The sequence below is a fragment of the Aricia agestis genome, chromosome 19 (assembly GCF_905147365.1).
Source record: "Aricia agestis chromosome 19, ilAriAges1.1, whole genome shotgun sequence".
Lineage (NCBI taxonomy): Eukaryota > Metazoa > Arthropoda > Insecta > Lepidoptera > Lycaenidae > Aricia > Aricia agestis.
The window spans coordinates 3048594-3067306 of NC_056424.1; the positions used below are offsets into that span (position 1 = coordinate 3048594).

At 38.2% G+C, this 18713-nt stretch overlaps 1 protein-coding gene across 1 annotated transcript in view; it reads right to left on the bottom strand.

Moving 5' to 3' along the window:
* The window catches only part of LOC121736872 (thyrotropin-releasing hormone-degrading ectoenzyme), a 42461-nt gene that overhangs the window by 17420 nt on the left and 6328 nt on the right, over nt 1–18713 (bottom strand). Inside the window, exons 2-14 of the mRNA XM_042128340.1 lie at nt 16715–16803; nt 15422–15478; nt 10764–10910; nt 7844–7925; nt 7485–7606; nt 6808–6980; nt 6381–6487; nt 5537–5644; nt 2268–2340; nt 1893–2146; nt 1687–1766; nt 1354–1466; nt 398–555 (exon numbers count right to left, since the gene is read on the bottom strand). Coding sequence (XP_041984274.1) covers nt 398–555; nt 1354–1466; nt 1687–1766; nt 1893–2146; nt 2268–2340; nt 5537–5644; nt 6381–6487; nt 6808–6980; nt 7485–7606; nt 7844–7925; nt 10764–10910; nt 15422–15478; nt 16715–16778 — 1538 coding nt within the window. The 5' untranslated portion in view covers nt 16779–16803. The remainder of the gene's footprint in view (nt 1–397; nt 556–1353; nt 1467–1686; nt 1767–1892; nt 2147–2267; nt 2341–5536; nt 5645–6380; nt 6488–6807; nt 6981–7484; nt 7607–7843; nt 7926–10763; nt 10911–15421; nt 15479–16714; nt 16804–18713) is intronic.

An 18713-nucleotide genomic window follows, 5' to 3' on the forward strand; every position in this document is an offset into this window, starting at 1 on the left:
TACCTTTACTAACAGCGAAAATGTTTGTTTGTCAGTTCTAGCCTCTAGGCGTTACTCGGAAGGAGACGCCTAAGGGCGTTTGTGCACTACACGGAATTTTACCATCCGGCGCGGCGTGGTATCTCGATTTCCTACCTTATTTATATGGCAAACGTGAAAGTTATGAACGCCGGACGGTAAAATTCCGTGTAGTGCACAAACGCCCTAAAACGTTGAATCACTCATTTTCACAAAAATGGCTATAGAGAAAAAGGACAGAGGCACAGACTAATAATTATAGCCACGATTAAACTACCATGGTCTTAACCAGACCATAGTAGCTTAGACCCTTTCGAAAAAAAAACGGAAAATTGTAATAAACAAACTTGCGTTTGATACACTTGAGTTAATTGATTACCTAAGCGCAGGTAGTATGTGATCCACCAGCAGCGCATCCTGCTGCCTCTCGGGCTTCGCTCCGTTGAGCGCGGGCGCGCGCTCCCCCAGCACCGACGTCAGCGCCTCCAGCAGCCACTGGGAGCTCCACCAACGAGGAGATACAAGACCACCGAACCACTAAGGAAAAAAAATGACGTTTTGATTGATTGTACACACACACAAATTACACATTTTGTCTGCACAAGAATGCCATTTTTTGGGCTACTCAAAAACTGTTTTAAGGGTATAAGACGCGCTCGACCTTAAGATACGTCTGCAACAATGGACGGGAATTCGATTTTCAATAGGTCTTCTTGCAAGGACGAGGAATTAGCAGGGCAGAAGCGTGCGTGTGGGCATACGCTATACAATTCAATTGTTGATTGCAATTCATCGGTACGACACGTTATTAGTTTTGTGGAGATCTTTTGCCCCCTCTAGTTTCGAGAAGCGATCTTAAAGCAGGGTTGGTCCTCCGAGCCGGATTACCTGCTGCGCGAGCAGCCGCGCGATGACCTTGGTGTCGGTGAGCACGGCCGGCGACAGCGTGATCAGCCTCCACCCCTCACATTACTGACCGCCGCCCTCCACGACCACCACGATGTCTGTGATGGTCCTTCGAGCCGGATCTGTCAGTTACCTGCTGCGCAAAAAGGCACGCGATGACCTTGGTGTCGGTGAGCACGGCCGGCGACAGCGTGATCGGCCCCCACCCCTCCGATTACTGACCGCCGCCCTCCACCACCACGATGTCTGTGATGGTCCTTCGAGCCGGATCTGTCAGTTACCTGCTGCGCGAGCAGGCGCGCGATGACCTTGGTGTCGGTGAGTACGGCCGGCGACAGCGTGATCAGCCCCCACCCCTCCGATTACTGACCACCGCCCTCCACCACCACGATGTCTGCGATGGTCCTTCGAGCCGGATCTGTCAGTTACCTGCTGCGCGAGCAGGCGCGCGATGACCTTGGTGTCGGTGAGTACGGCCGGTGACAGCGTGATCAGTCCCCACCCCTCCGAGTACTGACCGCCGCCCTCCACCACCACGATGTCTGCAAAGTTGGAGATTGTCAGCACATTATATTTTTTAATTCTAACTATAGTGAGTCTCATGATTTTCTTGTGACTTTACGGAGTACTTTTGTGCTATCGGAGAAATTAATTCGGAAGCAGACCTACATTATATGGTTATATGTATGTCTTTGCAGGTTGAGGCGACTCTATGACCGCGTTTAAATAAATATTAATAAGCTGTTAATAAAAGCGTCTTACCAAACTTGGGCAGCGGGTAAGATGTGTTCAATTCATAGGCGAAGAGCTGTATTGTCTTCGAAACCCATTCCAGGAGAGGCCTGAAAACAATGAATTCATTATCATAACAGTAACAGCTTGACCTAAATTCTTGCATTATATATACCAAAATCCAAATCTCGTCTATAACTTTTATTAAATCTTATTATAATATGAATTTGTCTTACCCAGACTCATCCAGTATCACTTGCTGATCACTGTACAGGCTGATCTCGGGCGGCGGCAGGTCCTCTTCAACCGGCGGTTCCGTAGACCCGGTGTGGGCGGGCGGCGCGGTGGGTGGGGCCGTGGGCGGCACTGTGGGCGGGGGTAACGCGGGCGTGGTCGTGAGGGGCGGGGCGGAACGGCGCTGCAGCCGGCACACCGCCAGCGCTACCATGTGAGGCGACATCGGTGGTGTTGTCGCGAATTCGTCTTGCAGCTAAAAAAAGTAAGTAAGTATGTCAAAAATTTGAATCGTTTTTAACTGATTTCCTGAAGTTATTCTTCAAAACAAAAAAAAAAAACATTTAGCCAAATCATAAGAAACTATGTATACTTACCAGTCTATGTCCGAGGTAGAAGCCAGCTTCCTCCGTCGCCACTATTGGCATATTGGTAAGTGAGACATGGAACCTGAAAAATATACATTTTACCATATTTTACTAAGTATTTACGGCCATTCTCAGGTTTGGCATTATTTGCCTAATTACCGTTACCATTTTTTTTTCTTCGCTAATTAAACTCATTAAAATATTGTTACTGTACATGGTATACGGACACGTGGTGCCATCTAGCGACAAACCAGCGAAACTTACCGAGGGAGCACAGGCAACATAAATTCCCTACTCAATACTGGATGGCAGGAGGTGCGCAAGTACATACTCAAACCTTCTAGAAAGGTCCAATGTTTGTTTACGTGTTTACCGTTTATTTGTTTGCGTGTTTACGTGTTTTAATTTAGACCTTATGACGGAGTCCATAAGGTCTAAATTAAATTTGCCAAAAAATTCAACTTACTGCACTTATCGTAAGGACGGCAGTTTTATTGTGGTACATGCTCGAGCCTCCGAGAAAGTTCCCACGGTTGTTTACTTGTTTACGTGAATCGGGAACTTTCTGGAATTCGTCTCGCCATATAAAAAGCCGCAGGCAGGCCCGGCGAGTCAGTTCAGTTCGAGCGATCTTCGAGGCGACAACAAGTGATCAATAGTGAGCGAACCAGTGAAACCTGCGACTTGGCTACGACCTAGGACAGTGATAGTGCTTAGTGATTGGACCTAGTGATTTGTGTTTGGACTTAGTGCTAAGTGTTGTGACCTAGTGTTTAGTGCAGTGTTAATAAAGTCTTCAAGAGAGTCACCAGGTCTTTCTCTCCAAATCCTCGAACCCTAGCACGTAACAATATGAAAGTAATGAAAGATACGAATACAATAATAAATTTGGCGTGGTACAGTTGATTATAGTTTTTTAGATAATAAGCCTTAAAATATTTATGGGTACGGTTATTAGACAAATGTAAAATTTTGAGTAACGGTAATTAGAAAGCATTATAATTATATCTAAAACTTCATAGAAAGACACTGATTAATAAGTTGCACAAGTATAATTGTCACAAAAGGGGTAGAATTAACGATGTCCTATACAACCATAGCCTGCCAATAGTAAGAAAAAGACACTTTCAAATAAAATGTGAAAAATGAGAAAATAACAACAAATATTGTTTTAATCGGTAGATATTTATTAAGATCCAGGTACGATGATCCTAAAAATAATTATATTCTAAATCTCTTTGGACAGAATAGCAACTCAAATGTAGCTCACAGCTATTACAGCTCGAAATTTACTTATTTTTGTTTTCTCGTAATTTTACAAGTTCATCTCTATTTATGAACACTTATTTCTCGATTTTTTTTCCATTTTTTCTTTTCTTTTTGTCTTTTGTAATAAGCTCTAAAGTTTAACTCATTTCTTTTTTGAGTTTTCTTCCGCCATTTTGTTGGAATTTCGCTGATAAGCAGTATTTTCTTTTATTAAGTATACCTTTCTTTCACTTTTTCCCTTGATTTCTGATATAAAACTGGGTAATTTCAAATTTTTACTTTACCTTAGAATGCTGTTATGACTACTTCTGACACGCTGCAATGACGCCCCTCGTTTCCTTAGTATGGCGTTACAGCCATCAGTGCGCATTTTGGCAAACATACCTGAGGTACTACAGTACCTCGGTAGTCCTAACAGCATTCTAAATATATTATTGTACTGAACACGAAAAGCATTTATCGCACGCTGGGTGTAGCTCGCCCATAGATTGCATGTGTAAAAGGACTGACAGTAAGCTTTAAATAAAATCACTTTCACCTCTGTAGAGCATCTTGCAAATCTACGAGCTAACATGTTCCCACGTACGGCCAACGCCCTTCACTCCCTCTCAATGTCTACTTCATCAGCAAGCGTGTCAGTTACCCAATGACCCAGGTATTTGAATTTATTGACTTTAGCAAGTGCAACTTCATTTAGAAACACGGGTGGTAAAGTACGTAGGCCAAATTACTTTCTAGATTGACATGATCAACATACAATCTTATTTAAACATCAAGTAGCAAAATAAGATTACGGTAATTAGAACAGTTCGTTACCAAAGCTACGGTAAGTAGATACTCTCGTGCTTCATCGGCGGCACACTAACATTAACGACGTGGGACCGCTGATGGGCCGTGGAACACGCTAAGGAGAAGTGACCCGTGCACTTGTAATGTGCCAAATCCTGTTATTTTTGGGTGGGCACCCGAAAACAGCATGCGTTACGGTAATTATAACTTTTGATAGGACAAGCGATTATTTCATGATAACTATTTATAGGCTGGGCCTATTGAGTCGATATTTTCCAATGCGATAACCAATGTTTATGAGCATTTAAACGATGAATAGATCATGGTTAATATGTATGTTATAAAAATTACAAGCAAGTTTCGAGATCAAGTTGGCGTGGGGACACGTCACGGTAATGAGAAAAACATGATTTTTGAACACGACTTAAATTAATTTAGTCTGAATTTCTTAAATTAGAAGCCTGTGTTTAAGTTTGTAGCTAGTTACGGATGCTATCTACCGTTTAAAAATATTGCATACTTGAATAAGATAATAATAATAGCTCCCACACCGGTTTCGGTGACGGTGGCCGGTTTCATTGAAACCAGGCCAGCTACGCAGGAGTAATTTTATAGTGCCCAAGTGTGTGCGCAGTACACAAGAGCACTCTCTATTCCTTTACTCTCATAACCCAGTGGGACGGAAGACCGACACGACCGGCGAGAGATCAGGGGCGCAGGACCGACTTTTTACATGCCCATCCGACGCATGGATCATCTTACTTGTCAGACAATCAGGTGATCAGCCTGCAATGTCCTAACTCAACTTGGAAATAACATGTTTCCAACGCGGGAATCGAACCTACGACCTCCGAGTCAAGAGCCGCGCTCTATACCACTAGACCACGGAGGCGTTAAGAAGATAATATTACAGAGTATACAAGCCCGGGACACTTAAATTTTGCTTTCCTGAGAATGGCCGTTTAATGGTCATCAAAGCCTATGCTTATTTATTATGCCGGTTTAATTTGTAGGTATAATAAGCCCTAGTAGACAGGTGGCAAGCGATTATCGTAAACGCTAACAAAATGTACATGCGATTTGACATAAGTCATCACTCATCGCTTCGCTAGCGAATAGTAATGTCAAATCACATACATTTTGTGGCGTTGGCGTTGGCATTTACGATAATAGTTTGCCGCTTGTCTAGGCCCTCTGGTATTGCCTAGCATACAACCGACCTGTCTCTGACGACGGTGAGCTTGAATGTGGCTCGCAGGTGCGGCTCGTCGAGCGCCGGGAATGCGGAGCGCGCGTGCGTCAGCCAGAAACGTGACACTGCGCAGCGACTGTTGAAAAAAAATATTATTAAACTTTTTTGCAAGTCAGAGGTATCGTGGGCCAACGCCTTTCATCTTCTCTGATAACTTTTTGTTCGTTGTCTTTCTTCTGCTTGCTAAAATTGTGACAGAGTGGATTTCTACCTTTTTTAAGGAAATTATCATTCCAAATCGATCAAAAAGTATTGCTTGGTCTCTCTTCTTTTAAAAAACACCCTATCGAGCATTTGCTATTGCGATATTGTAGTTCCATACTCCTTTAGTATGTCATCGTAGTCTAGTTAGTAGTTTAGAGCTTGGTTGGAGGTCGAGGCGAAACCATCCTTAGATTAACAAAGACTGTTGCTGATCACCATGATTCATACATTTATTGTTGGATAAGCGTTTAAAACGTGAAGAGGTAACAAACAGATATACACTTTCATATTCATAATATTAGTAGGACGACAACTTGACGAATTTCATTTAAAAAAAAAGTTTCAGCAGTTTAAAAGTTTGAATAAGTGACAAATTGACAGACTCGCATTTAACCCGTGCATAGGCCGGCAACGCGCCTGCAGCTCTTACGCACGGTAGTTGCTTACCATCAGGTGACACGTTTGCTCATACTTAATAAAAAATATAAAAAAAACACATCAATCCCCAAGCGGCACCCGGCATGCATAACAATTGAAAATCTATTGTGTCTGCGATCCCCCCGATCGAGGTATTAAATAACATTAGTATGGCTATACAGTATACTCACTGTCGGTGCGTGCCGGCGAGGAAGAACCCGCGCTGCTTGTCGCTGCGATCCAACTTCGTGATGAACCGCAGGCTCAGCGTGTAGTTGTACTTGCGACGTAGCTTCTCCTGGAAATAAAGGTTCGGTTTATATCGTTTAACTTTAAAGACTGAAGAAGTTAAACCATTTAACACTTTGTATACAGTATAAGTAAACTTTTAATAACATTGGACTTAATCTATACCTAGCTCTGTTAGTACCTAGTTGATCTTGAACTTTAATAAGACTGACTTAGCATATGGTGCACGGCCAGTCTAGGATCCGCGGTATCTTGTTACTGTATAATATGTTTGGTGTACATGTATTTTTTATCCACATGTGGGATATCCCCCGTACTCTGTAGCTTCACCTTGAACTCTGCCTGATACACATTTCTCTGGAGTCTCACCTTGAACTCGATGTAAGTCTGATCAGCGGGCGGATAGTCCAGTGTCCGCAACACCTTGGGTCCGAGTGCACCGCCGCCGCGGAACAGCGCGCGCTCCGTCACGTTCATGTCGCGGACGTTCACCACCACGAACGACGTGTCGCGGTCTACCTTGAAGTCTATTGACACTTCGCCTGAAACATCGATAATGGTAACATCATTGTAAAGGGTCCTCTTTAAGCTGATCGCACATTTGTCAGCACCGTACGCGCCGTACGTGCCGAACGCACCGCATGGTACACGAAATGCGGCGCGTACGGTGCGGATGAATGAGCGAGGCTTCACATCATTTTCACAGCGAATCCAAAATTGCGGTGCGTTTAGCGCGTGCGTGCGTGGGAATCCAAGGGCAAGTAGAAATATTAAGAAGCTCAACAGTAGTTGTCATTGTAAGTCATGACCATAAAGTTAATATGTACCTTTAATTAGGTACATATTAAATTTATGGTCATGATATAACGTTCGTTGACAATTAATGCACCACTGCTGTAGTAGGTATTCTACAGCGGTGGAATACATCAACTAACTAAACGTCGACTTCTGATGCTTGAGGCATTTGCTGAAAACAGTTTGCTCCCTTACAAAACATCAAAATAATATTACTTGAAAGGTCTGGATGCAATGTGAGAAATTCATACCTCGCAGTTCACCGGTGGTGAGGTTGGGATGCAGCCACAAGTTGTAGTGTTTGGGGATGAGGAAGGTCGGCAGCCGCGCGCCGCGCCACGGGTACACCACGCCGTTGCTCGCAATGCGCTCCCTGGAAGAACATGGATTTTATCAGCTTCTAATTAAAAAGGTTAATGAATAGACATTCCAATGTTTTAATTCTGTTGTCAGTCTGTTAAACTGCCCTTCTAAGCTCCCTCTTTGAACCAATTTTCAATGGTAGAAGATTTAGACCCTTGGTAGTTGGTTTAGACCAGCCATGTAGAAATTGGTGTAAAATGCTTGTTGGTGATATTTGTTGTTCAATGGTCTGAATCGGGACACTCACTTGTTGGCAGCTGTCGCATTCTCCTCGGAGCCTGTGGGTGGCTGACCAGGCAACAGGCTGCTGTCATCGATGCACGGACATTCTACAAGAAAGGAGACCCAATCAGGAATTATCGCATTGCGTTTATGAGTGTCAAGAATTATTAATAGCAAATAATGTGTAAACTGTAAACAGCTTTAGACTGATGATTCTGACGAAAATTATGAGCAAAACGTTCTTATGCTGAAAGTTCTTTTGAATAATCTTGCAGAGTTACTAAAGTGAGGGATATCTCTCACTTTAGTAACTTGTGACTTTCTGCTGCAGTCATATCACATGCTACTCCACGTTTAGCCACAGTGAAAGTATTGGCCTCCCGCAAGAATCGCTAGTATGTCTTGCTTAACCCTATCCAAGAATGTTCTTGGGCATTTTCAAAAAAACGTGTACCTTGCAAAAATATGTCTATATTTTTTAAGGTCATTTATTTACCTTTTTTTGAATGTCATATACAAGGAAAAATATTGAACTAATGGAAAAAGTTAAAAAGAACGCTGAAAACGTTATATTATTCTGATATTATTGAAACAAAATCGAATTTTCGACGAAACAGATTCCGTTGTGCGACTAAATGTAAAATATAATTTAATACAAAAAAATACAGCAATAAATGGATTTCTTCGTTAATTTAATCTAGTGAAATGCATATTTAATTGTTTATTAAAAAAAATTTAGATAATTTCAAGGATCAACAAGAGTAGCAATTATTTTTAATCCATAGTGTGACTATGTGACCCAACCACTAGGTTATTTTTCATTTTTTTACATGAGTAAGTAATATTTAACATATTTAAAGGAGTTTTTATAACACAAAAACCTTTTATTTAAACATTTTTATTGTTGAACTACTTATAAAAGTAAAAAATTCTTTGATTTCATAGATTTAACTTCAATAATTAGAGGGACGAACATCTCATAATCATAAAGATGTGTTCACATGTCTACGAATTCCTAAGTTATTAATGACATCGGATTATATGCACGATCAAAGTGCCGAAATATCCATGCAAATATGCACGAAAAATGGTCGAAATATGCACAAAATATGCACAATCAAAAGTCACTTAATATTAAAATTTATTATTTTTTTGAAGACTTTTCCGGTAGTGACATTAATAAAAGCGCCAATTTTTATAATTTCATAAAATCCAGGATTTTTAATTTCTTGAAATAAAGACTTTTTATTTATTTATTATACGCCAATAATAATTTTCTACCAACATTTTCCGATTGCAATCTTAATGCCCATGGAAGTTAAACTACCGAAATATGCACTATCAACGAAAAATTGCCAAAATATGCACTATCGCCTAAAAAGTGACATTATATGCATTTGCATATGCAAGTATGCAAATGCATATAATCTGATGTCTAGTTATTATAAATCTGTAAATATCAACGACACAAATCAAAATTAAAAAAAAAAAAAAACTTTTAGGTACTTAAATTTTAAATATTTGTTATTGTTAAGTAAAGGCGACGCCTTGATAATTTGGCTGTAGCGATATCGATTTTTCAATGACTAAAGCTAAGAAATTAAAGTTCATTGTCAGTATTTATCATGTCTTTGTCTTTGATTTACCCATAGCATAACACGATTGGTCAACTTTTATAACACAGAATAATCAATCAAATAGACCTGTGTAAAAAAAAAAAAGGATTCCTATTTTTCCAACAGAGGAGAGTGATTTAAGCTTCCAAATTTGTACATGGCTTGGTTCAAGCATACACTTTAATTTGCCCATAGCTTATATGAAATGTATTTATGGTTTTTAAATTACGCGACAAAAATATTTTGTCGCTTACGCCCTTTCCATTTTTTGCTGTTCCATTGCTTGTTTTCTGTGAAAGGCCGGGCCGGCCTTTCATAGAAAACTAGCAATCTAAAACATATCCAAAACGGTTTTTTACTTTAACGCGGCGTCACCTTAACACATAAGTAATAAAAAATATATTTGTACGTTAATCGTACCAGTTTAAAAATCTCCAATTTTCTTAATAAAATCTGTGAATAAAAAAATAATTTATTTAAAATGTGAACTAAGCCCTATGCTTTCCGCCTGTTGTGACTTGTCCGTTCCATTATATGTGACCATACGAAAAGTCACAAGTCGGAAGTCACGTAATATTACTTTCTTTTACTTTTAAAGTGTTTGTAAATAACCGATAATAGTTATCACAATTTCATTTTTTATACTAAATACTAAGCTAATTTTGCAACGTGTCAACAGTAGAAACAGTTGGAGAAAGTATAATAATGCTTACAAAATATGGTCACTTATCTGAACAAATAAACCGTTCCTGAAGAACCATCCAACCTGCGTCCGCGTCTTGTAGCAGATTTTTAACTACTAAATTCAAATTGAAGTTTCTCGATGTACAATGAAATATAGTGCTATCATTTAGTGCCGAAAATATTTTTGTAGTATGTTTATAAAACTAAAAAAAACGGTCACTAAACCGAACATTCCGGTCGGGTTGCTTTTTCATGATTATAATTTTAATTAATTTGTAGTTAAATTATGTTACATATTTCAATAACAAGACATTCAATTAATACATTAAGTATTTAGGAATCTAACATATGTTTTTTAAGTAACTTACTTTAAGAAAAAAAAATAGTTATTAAAGATTTTGTTACAACTTCTGGGAAGGGGACAGGTGAATTTAATAGGTTTCGGTACTTAAAAACCCTTATAAATCTCATACTAAATAAAATTTTATACAAACGTGAATGTATTTTAATAAAAGAAAACTTGTTTATGCTCCTACATTAAAATTACAAAATGTTAGTATGTAATTTTTTACAAATAATCTTTAGCGAAGTCAAGGGACAAGGTAAAAACCAGGGGTACACATTTTTTTGAAAATGCCCTCTTACCTGGTTGCGGGGTGGCGTAGACGACGATGAGCGCGGTCGCGAACATCGCAGCGAACACGAGCGCGGCCAGGCAGAGCGCGCGGCGCTGCGAGCACACCGCCACCGGCACCTCGCCCAGCTCGCGCGCCTCGCGGGCCTTGTCCGTGTCTATATACACATACATCATGTGAGAGAGAGAAAGACAGGGATGGCATGCAATATCTCCCGCTCCCACACATCAGCGCGGCCAGGCAGAAGAGCACACTGCCACCGGCACGTCGCACAGTGGATCGAAAATCGAGTTTCATAGACATAGGAACTTGAGTTTCCAGATGTCATTTTTTTAGGCTGAAATATGTTCTCCTAGTTGTTATTACATAACAAAATGTAACAAGACTCAGCTGCGTGTAATAATAACGGAGTTATAATTTTTTAAAGAAATTTTTGTATGGAGCCGACAAGAAAAATGACTATATCTCTGGAATCGCATGGTTAGCCATTATATCCTCACACACTATTATAGCACTAATTATTACTCACATTTTGGCATATTTTATATTACGGCACCATTTGCGATTTTCTAAAATTCATCAAAATTAAAAATATTTATTCTATTTGTATTTTTTGCAAAAGTTTATGTTGTGGTTAAATGGGGTCTCTTTCATAATATTTTAAAACCATAGGATCACATAATTGGCCAAGTGCGAGTTGGAATCGCACACGAAGGGTTCCGTACCATTATAGAGCAAAATTAGGCCATAAATTGTGTTTTTCTATGAGAGTCCCACTTAATTTTATATTTTAGTGTAATATTATAATTAAATATTAAAGTACACATATAACTAAGGATTAATGTGTAAAAAATTCAAGAACCTATCTGTTGCCATTATTGATATCTAAGAGCAAAAAAGCCCAAAAATGACGATTGTTGTATGGGAGGCTCCCTTAAATATTACATTTATTTTTTATTTTGTTTTTAGTATATTTTGTTTGTTGTAGCGAAAATAGATATTACATAATCTGCGTCCTGCGCATTTCAACTAGGTATTTAGCTATATTACACTCAAAGAGTAGATGATTAAGAAGGCTAAGTACAGTGTTATTGATCGTTTAAACTATTTATTACGGTTCCGTAGGTACGTAGTAATAGGGTCCAGTTTTTACCCAAAGGGTAAAAACTGGACCCTATTACTGAGACTTCGTTGTCTATCCGTCTGTCTGTCTCCAGGCTGTAACTCAGGAACGCGACGGTAGCTAGATAGTTGAAATTTTCGCAGGACGCAGATTATGTAATATCTATTTCCGTTACAACAACAAATACTGAAAAACCGGCCAAGTGCGTGTCGGGCCACGCGCAATATAGGGTTCCGTAGTACCCTAGTTTTTGAAAACTTTTGTATAATAGTCAATGAACGTACAATACGGATGATGACAAGGTCAAATATTAGCGAATTTTGTTAATAAAATAAAGAAATCACTGTAAAAAATAAGTGTTCACAAAATTTCAGCGTGATAGTATTTGTATTTTTTTTGTTATGCGCCTTCAAAGTTGGATATTCAAGTCGAATTTTTTTTCAATTAAATTTCTTAATATTTGTATTTGTATGCAATTCGATAACTTATGCAATTAAAAGCAACTTTTGTTATGAAACCACTTTCATAAACGCAATATTTAATATACCTGTCGAACAAAGTTATCTCCCGATGCGTACAAATTACGAAAGACTGACGTCATACTTTCGTAGCACTTTGTATGAAGCGTTTCGGGCAGGTCTTTTTTATGAGATATTTGTATTGTCATATCTTGGTGAATTTTTAAGCTATCAGAGTCATTCTTTCAACAATGTTTCTATATTTTAAGTGTCTTTCAATTACCGATAAGAAAAAAAAAAAAGTCATCATGCCTATTATAACGTGTTACTACATACTAACAACATTATCTCAGTTACTTTCAAAGGAATTTGAACGAAAAGTTCCATTATACTTCGCCGAATACATTGTTATTAGTTGATCGACTATTACTAAATAGCTTATGAAGTCTTCTTAGAACTTCTTTCTCTCTGAATTTTTTTTACATTTCCAGAATAAATAGTTTAGCTGGTAGAAGAGGGAGACACAGGACTTTTACGTTTTTGTCCACTTTAAAACTTTATATTTCATAAACGGATCCCTAAATCGGAAAATAATCTATGAATATTCATAATATTTTTAAAAAACCTATCCATACGATAGAGTGGACGCGAAAATAAAATCTTCTCCCCGCTTGATGTGTAGGGAAGGTAGCATAAAAAAATATTTTTTTAAGATTTCATATAGGTACTATTTTGTCGGCATCATTAATACAGTATAGTGCATTCATGCCAAATGGCCGCGTGTGAATTTTCCGCTAGAGGCGCTAGTGTCGCGCGAGGTCCAAAAACGTCCATTTTGTACTAGTTTTAGCGGTTTTCGTGACATAAATTATTATTTATGCAATTTACCTGTTGAAAAGCGATCTTCTTCGTAAAATTATCCCAAAAAGTATTATTTAGCGATCAATGTAAATACTTTGAGATTGAAATTAAGAAAATAAAAATTTTTTTGCTATTTGCTATTTTTTAAATAACCTTTTTAAAATGGTTATTAAAAATAGCAAAAGTAAAGGAGATATTATTTAAATTTAATTAAATAAATAAATGGGATTCCAGATTATTATAAAGTCGACTTTAATAGATATACTTCGGACCCTAGTCGACAGTTGCGCAATCTAATGAGCAAAAAAACGGTAGCCCCCATTACAGCTTTGTAGGTCCTATAGTCTCTGAGCAAAACCGCGGATATACAGACAGACAGACGGACAGACGGACAGACAAACAGACGGACATACAGAACGGACAGACGGATGGACAGACCGAAACTATAAGGGTTCTTTGTTGACTACGGAACCCTAAAAACAAAATAAAATTAATATTTAAGGGAGGCTCCCATACAACAATCGTCATTTTTGGGCTTTTTTGCTCTTAGATATCAATAATGGCAACAGATAGGTTCTTGAATTTTTTACACAATCCTTAGTTATATGTGTACTTTAATATTTAATTATAATATTACACTAAAATACAAAATTAAGTGGGACTCTCATAGAAAAAACACAATTTATGGCCTAATTTTGCTCTATAATGGTACGGAACCCTTCGTGTGCGAGTCCAACTCGCACTTGGCCAATTATGTGATCCTATGGTATTAAAATATTATTAAAAAGACCTCATTTAACCATAGCATACACTTTTGCAACAAATACAAATAGAATAAATATTTTTAATTTTGATGAATTTTAGAAAAAAAATCGCAAATGGTGCCGTAATATAAAATATGCCAAAATGTAAGTAATAATTAGTACTATAATAGTGTGTGAGGATATAACGGCCAACCATGCGATTCCAGAGATATGCTCATTTTTCCTGTCGGCTCCATACAAAAATTTCTTTAAAAAATTATAACTCCTTTATTATTACACGTAGTTGAGTCATTTTGTTATGTAATAACAACTAGGAGAACATATTTCAGCCTAAAAAAATTACATCTGGAAACTCAAGTTCCTATGTCTATGAAACTCGATTTTCGATCCACTGTGCGTCGCCCAGCTCGCGACGATCACGATATGCCACGTGAAAGAGAGGCAAATATTGGATTCCCTTTCCCACACTCACACCGACATGACTAGACAGAGCACGTGAATCGCGATGTCTGATGTCTCTTTCCCAAAAACACACACTTACACAAGTCACACACCAAATTACACACACGGAGCATTACTTATTCGTCGCTAACCTAAATAGCCTATTTGGCAAGAAAGATGGTCCATGCTACGGATGGGCAGGTCGCTAATTGCGCCTGATCCTCAGCCCAGGATTTATAAATAGGTCGTAATAGGCCGCGGCCTAGGCGCGGCAGCGTCCGTAGGAGGCCGACAGACTTCGTACATGGGCCGGCGGAAATAAGGTGGCCTACATCTGATAAAAAATATAAATTCGGCACTGCTGATCCTTCGCCTGTCATGTCGGTCATCAGTTCCACTGGCTTATGAGAGTAACAGCGGATAGGAACAGATATTGAGCGTACTGGCTTGTTTCAGTGAAACCGGCCACAGTGACCGAAACCCGTATGGGAGGAATTATTAGCTTAGAAACCTTACAAGCCTTGATGCCAATAGTGTGTGACAGCTTGACACAATTTCCGAACTTGTCAAGTGTCAAGTATATCACTCATAACCATTTTAATTCGCTCGCACTTTTCTCTCTTTACCTCAAACGCGCAAAGCGCAGTACTTTTTCAGCTGCAAATTAAAAAACGTTTGCGCCCTGTCAAGTACTTTCATAACGAGTTTCAGTTTTATAATTACGCGTTGCGAAGGCAGCCTACCTTTAAAATGGGCTGAACCACAAGCTGAACTCTGAAGTAATTTCTAGGGCGAAAACACTCAATCCCTAACCGAAAGAAAGTTTAATTTCAATGGAAATTAAACTTTGTACATAGAGATATAAAGTCTACATCTGTCTACATCAATTCCTCAGAGGTTATCTAAGACTGTATTGAAAATTGAACCTTGTAATAATATGTATAAAGTCTATATTCCATCGTGCATGCATTGACCTTGAACCAACACGTATCTGCAGAAGTAATGATGTAATGGCACTCACCGGCTAGGAACGCCACGTCATCCAGGTCTTGGTCCACCATGTTGCGCCAGGCGGCCGCTGGAAACCAATCAAATAATAACCTCATTTTGGAAGTCGGTTAAAAACAAATCGTGCATAAAAAGATTGTTATCTAAGGGTAAAAACTGTTGTTAAAACAAGTCCCATTAAACACTCGATAAAAAAATTGGTTCGAAACGTACGTAATATGTGGACGTTCCTATTAGTATTCAGCTCAGAATTTTTATGACAATAATAGTTCTTATGTCCTCGATATAACGTCGTGTTAAAGTAGAACAACACTGAACAGACTACACAGTTTGCAATTATCTTTAGTGGGACGTCCGTAGTGTAACAACGCGGAAAGCCAACTGCCTACTGTCTACGGACTACGATAATATGAAAAGTGAAATTAAATAAATCGAATTGTAACTCGTAGAGAATCGAGTTTTGAAATCCATATATTAACTCTGAAAGATATATTATGTTACGCTTTAAGTCAGCGGTTTTCAAACTTTTTTGGTGGTGGAACCCTTTTTAAAAGTTACATTTTTGACGGACCCTCAAAAATATTTTGTTCCCTTCCGGAGCCCCTACAAGGCCTTTGTGGAGCCCTAGAACTCCGCGAAGCACACTCTGAGAATAGCTGCTTTAAAAATTAACAATTAATTCTACAATACCATGGAGTTCAATTTGGTTCAAATTAGATAATTAATCTCTTATTCATCGACTCATTGCTTAAACTTATATAATTGCTGGAGAAATTAAATCGTCAAACCTACAAACATGGGCGTACCCAGGTTCTGGGCCAGGGGGGGCAAATTACCCATATTCTGGGCCAGGGGGGGCAAATCATATTTTTTATAAGCTAGGTGCTTATAAAGAATAAAAAATTAATAATTTTTAGTTGGCAAAAAAAATATTGTATTGCAAACAATTGTTTGCTATACAATATTTTTTTCCAAACCAATTTTTGCCATTTAAATGGCAAAAATTCGTTTTCTTAATTTTTAATTTTTATAGATAAAAATACTAGATAATATACTTAGTAAGGTTGTCAACATGAACCAGGGGGCACCCTCCCTCGGTATGCCCATGCCACAAATTATAATATGGTACTTATTTATTTTTCCTAGCCCCAAAATAAGTACTGTAAAATTCGATTGTTTAAATAGCTTTTTCTACGATACACTAATGGTTTCCTCAAATTTTAAATAACTTTTAGAAATCTAGAGAGAAAAATACTGATAGAGAGAGAGAGAGAGAGAAAGAGAGTGAAAGAGAGAAAGTACTCACCCTTCGCGGAGCCGTTTCTGTCGGCTTTGTACTTGCCGATGGGCTCCATTTGAATTCCATCCATCTCACGCCCCCGGCATGCCTGTCGTCTGAAACAAACATTCCATTACACGAGGGGTTCCAAAACTTATTTTGTCTACTGCCCACTTTGAGAACAAATAATATTTTAGCGCCCCCTTTTTTTCAATTTAAAATACATCCAGATGAAATAAATCAAGCCGCAAGCCTCTACACAACGCCCCCATTTTTTTCTGGGTCCGACACCGCCTTTAGACCTTCAGCGCCCACAAGGGGGCGTTATCGCCCACTTTGGGAAAGGCTGCATTTTTTTTGCATTACATTACACCAATGTAATTAACGAGATGTTGCCTGCAACTTCGTTGACACAGTATATTAGGTACAGTAAATCATACTTTGATTACACCGGTCGGCACCAAAATGTGAGCAAAACAATTTATATGTGGAATCAATACATATTGACGCTTTAAATCCAACTATTATGTATTACAGATTTTATCTAGCACGTCTAGTTTTGCTGCTATAGGCAAATTTTTGAATTATTTTCCTCTATACTTTTTAATTAAAATTGATTGAACATTACGGAAATATTAAAAAATATGATGTCATTTTACATTGGCTGTTAAAAGTACTTGAACATAAGCCCCTACAGCCTTAAACCAGCTTAAACAAAACCATTTTCATTCCTCGGTGAAAAACAACAACAGGCAGGCAAAAGTCATAATAATAGACAATGCATGAACATCCTGAAGCGTTCGGGGACATTATTAAACTCTTATAGGACCTTTATGTCAACCGCATAAGGATTATTTTCATAGAACTCAAAGGAAAAATGAATTTGTATCCCCCAGGCGCAGGGGTGTGACAAGTGTTGCGCAAATTACACCGCAGGACACTTAGACTTGTTTCCGATAATTTCATCTGCATAGGTAGAAAAATAAAAATATAATATGGGATTTAACTTGACTAACGTGTCATGCTGCGTGCGATGCCTTATGTAAAATCCCTCACATTTTTTTCTAACTTTGTTGTCGAAATTATCACGTGCAAGTTGGTACATGTCTACTCTGTTGGATATATTATGTACTCTGAGCTATCCAGCACAACACTAGCGAGTTTTTGTGTATGTTATTTTTACACACAAATTTGCCTAAAGACAACATACGCCTTGTGACTTGGTCAAACCGCGGTTGCGGTGAGTAAATTTTTATTTAACTTTAACATAAATATTTTATTGAGAACCCGAAGAGAATGAAATAAGAGATGACAATTTTATAACCTATAAACGGCAATTCTTAAGTATCACAAATGGGCGATTCCATTATCGCGGGTGCAACAGTTTGACACACTTAAAGCTTCCTACAGGCAAAATGAAGCATATTTATTAATAAAATATCCCTTAATGGGATACATTTTAACTAGTTTAACAATGATTTATAAATGAAAACCTCATCAAATGTATGAGGGGCCACAATGTTTTGTGGCCCCTCATTGAAGTGCTGTCGCGGGTGCAACCAAATTGACCCTAAAGTAAGAACTGTGATGAGTTCATATGTGAATACTGTTTAGTGCGAAACTTTTACAAAATAACTTGCCTATATTTCAAAATAGCATAAAACAAAGAAACTATTTAACTAGATAAAAGAAATTATAGTAATAAGTACTAGAAATTATTAACATTTCTACGATCGCGGGCGCAACATCAAAATTCTCAAATATGTTAAAGGTGAATTAAATCGTAATTCTCTAACAAATTTAAAAATTTTCGACATGGCATATTATAATTATACTAGTAAGTTTGTAATAAAACTGCACCAAATTGTAGTTTTTTTTTAATTTTCACTTGTTTATTGGCCTGACAAAATTAATCGTCTAAATCACTCAAAACGATTGAATAGTGTAATTTATACAAAAGATTTCGACGTATTGTTGTATAACTATACTACAACTAAACATTGATTTGAAATATATGCTATTTTAA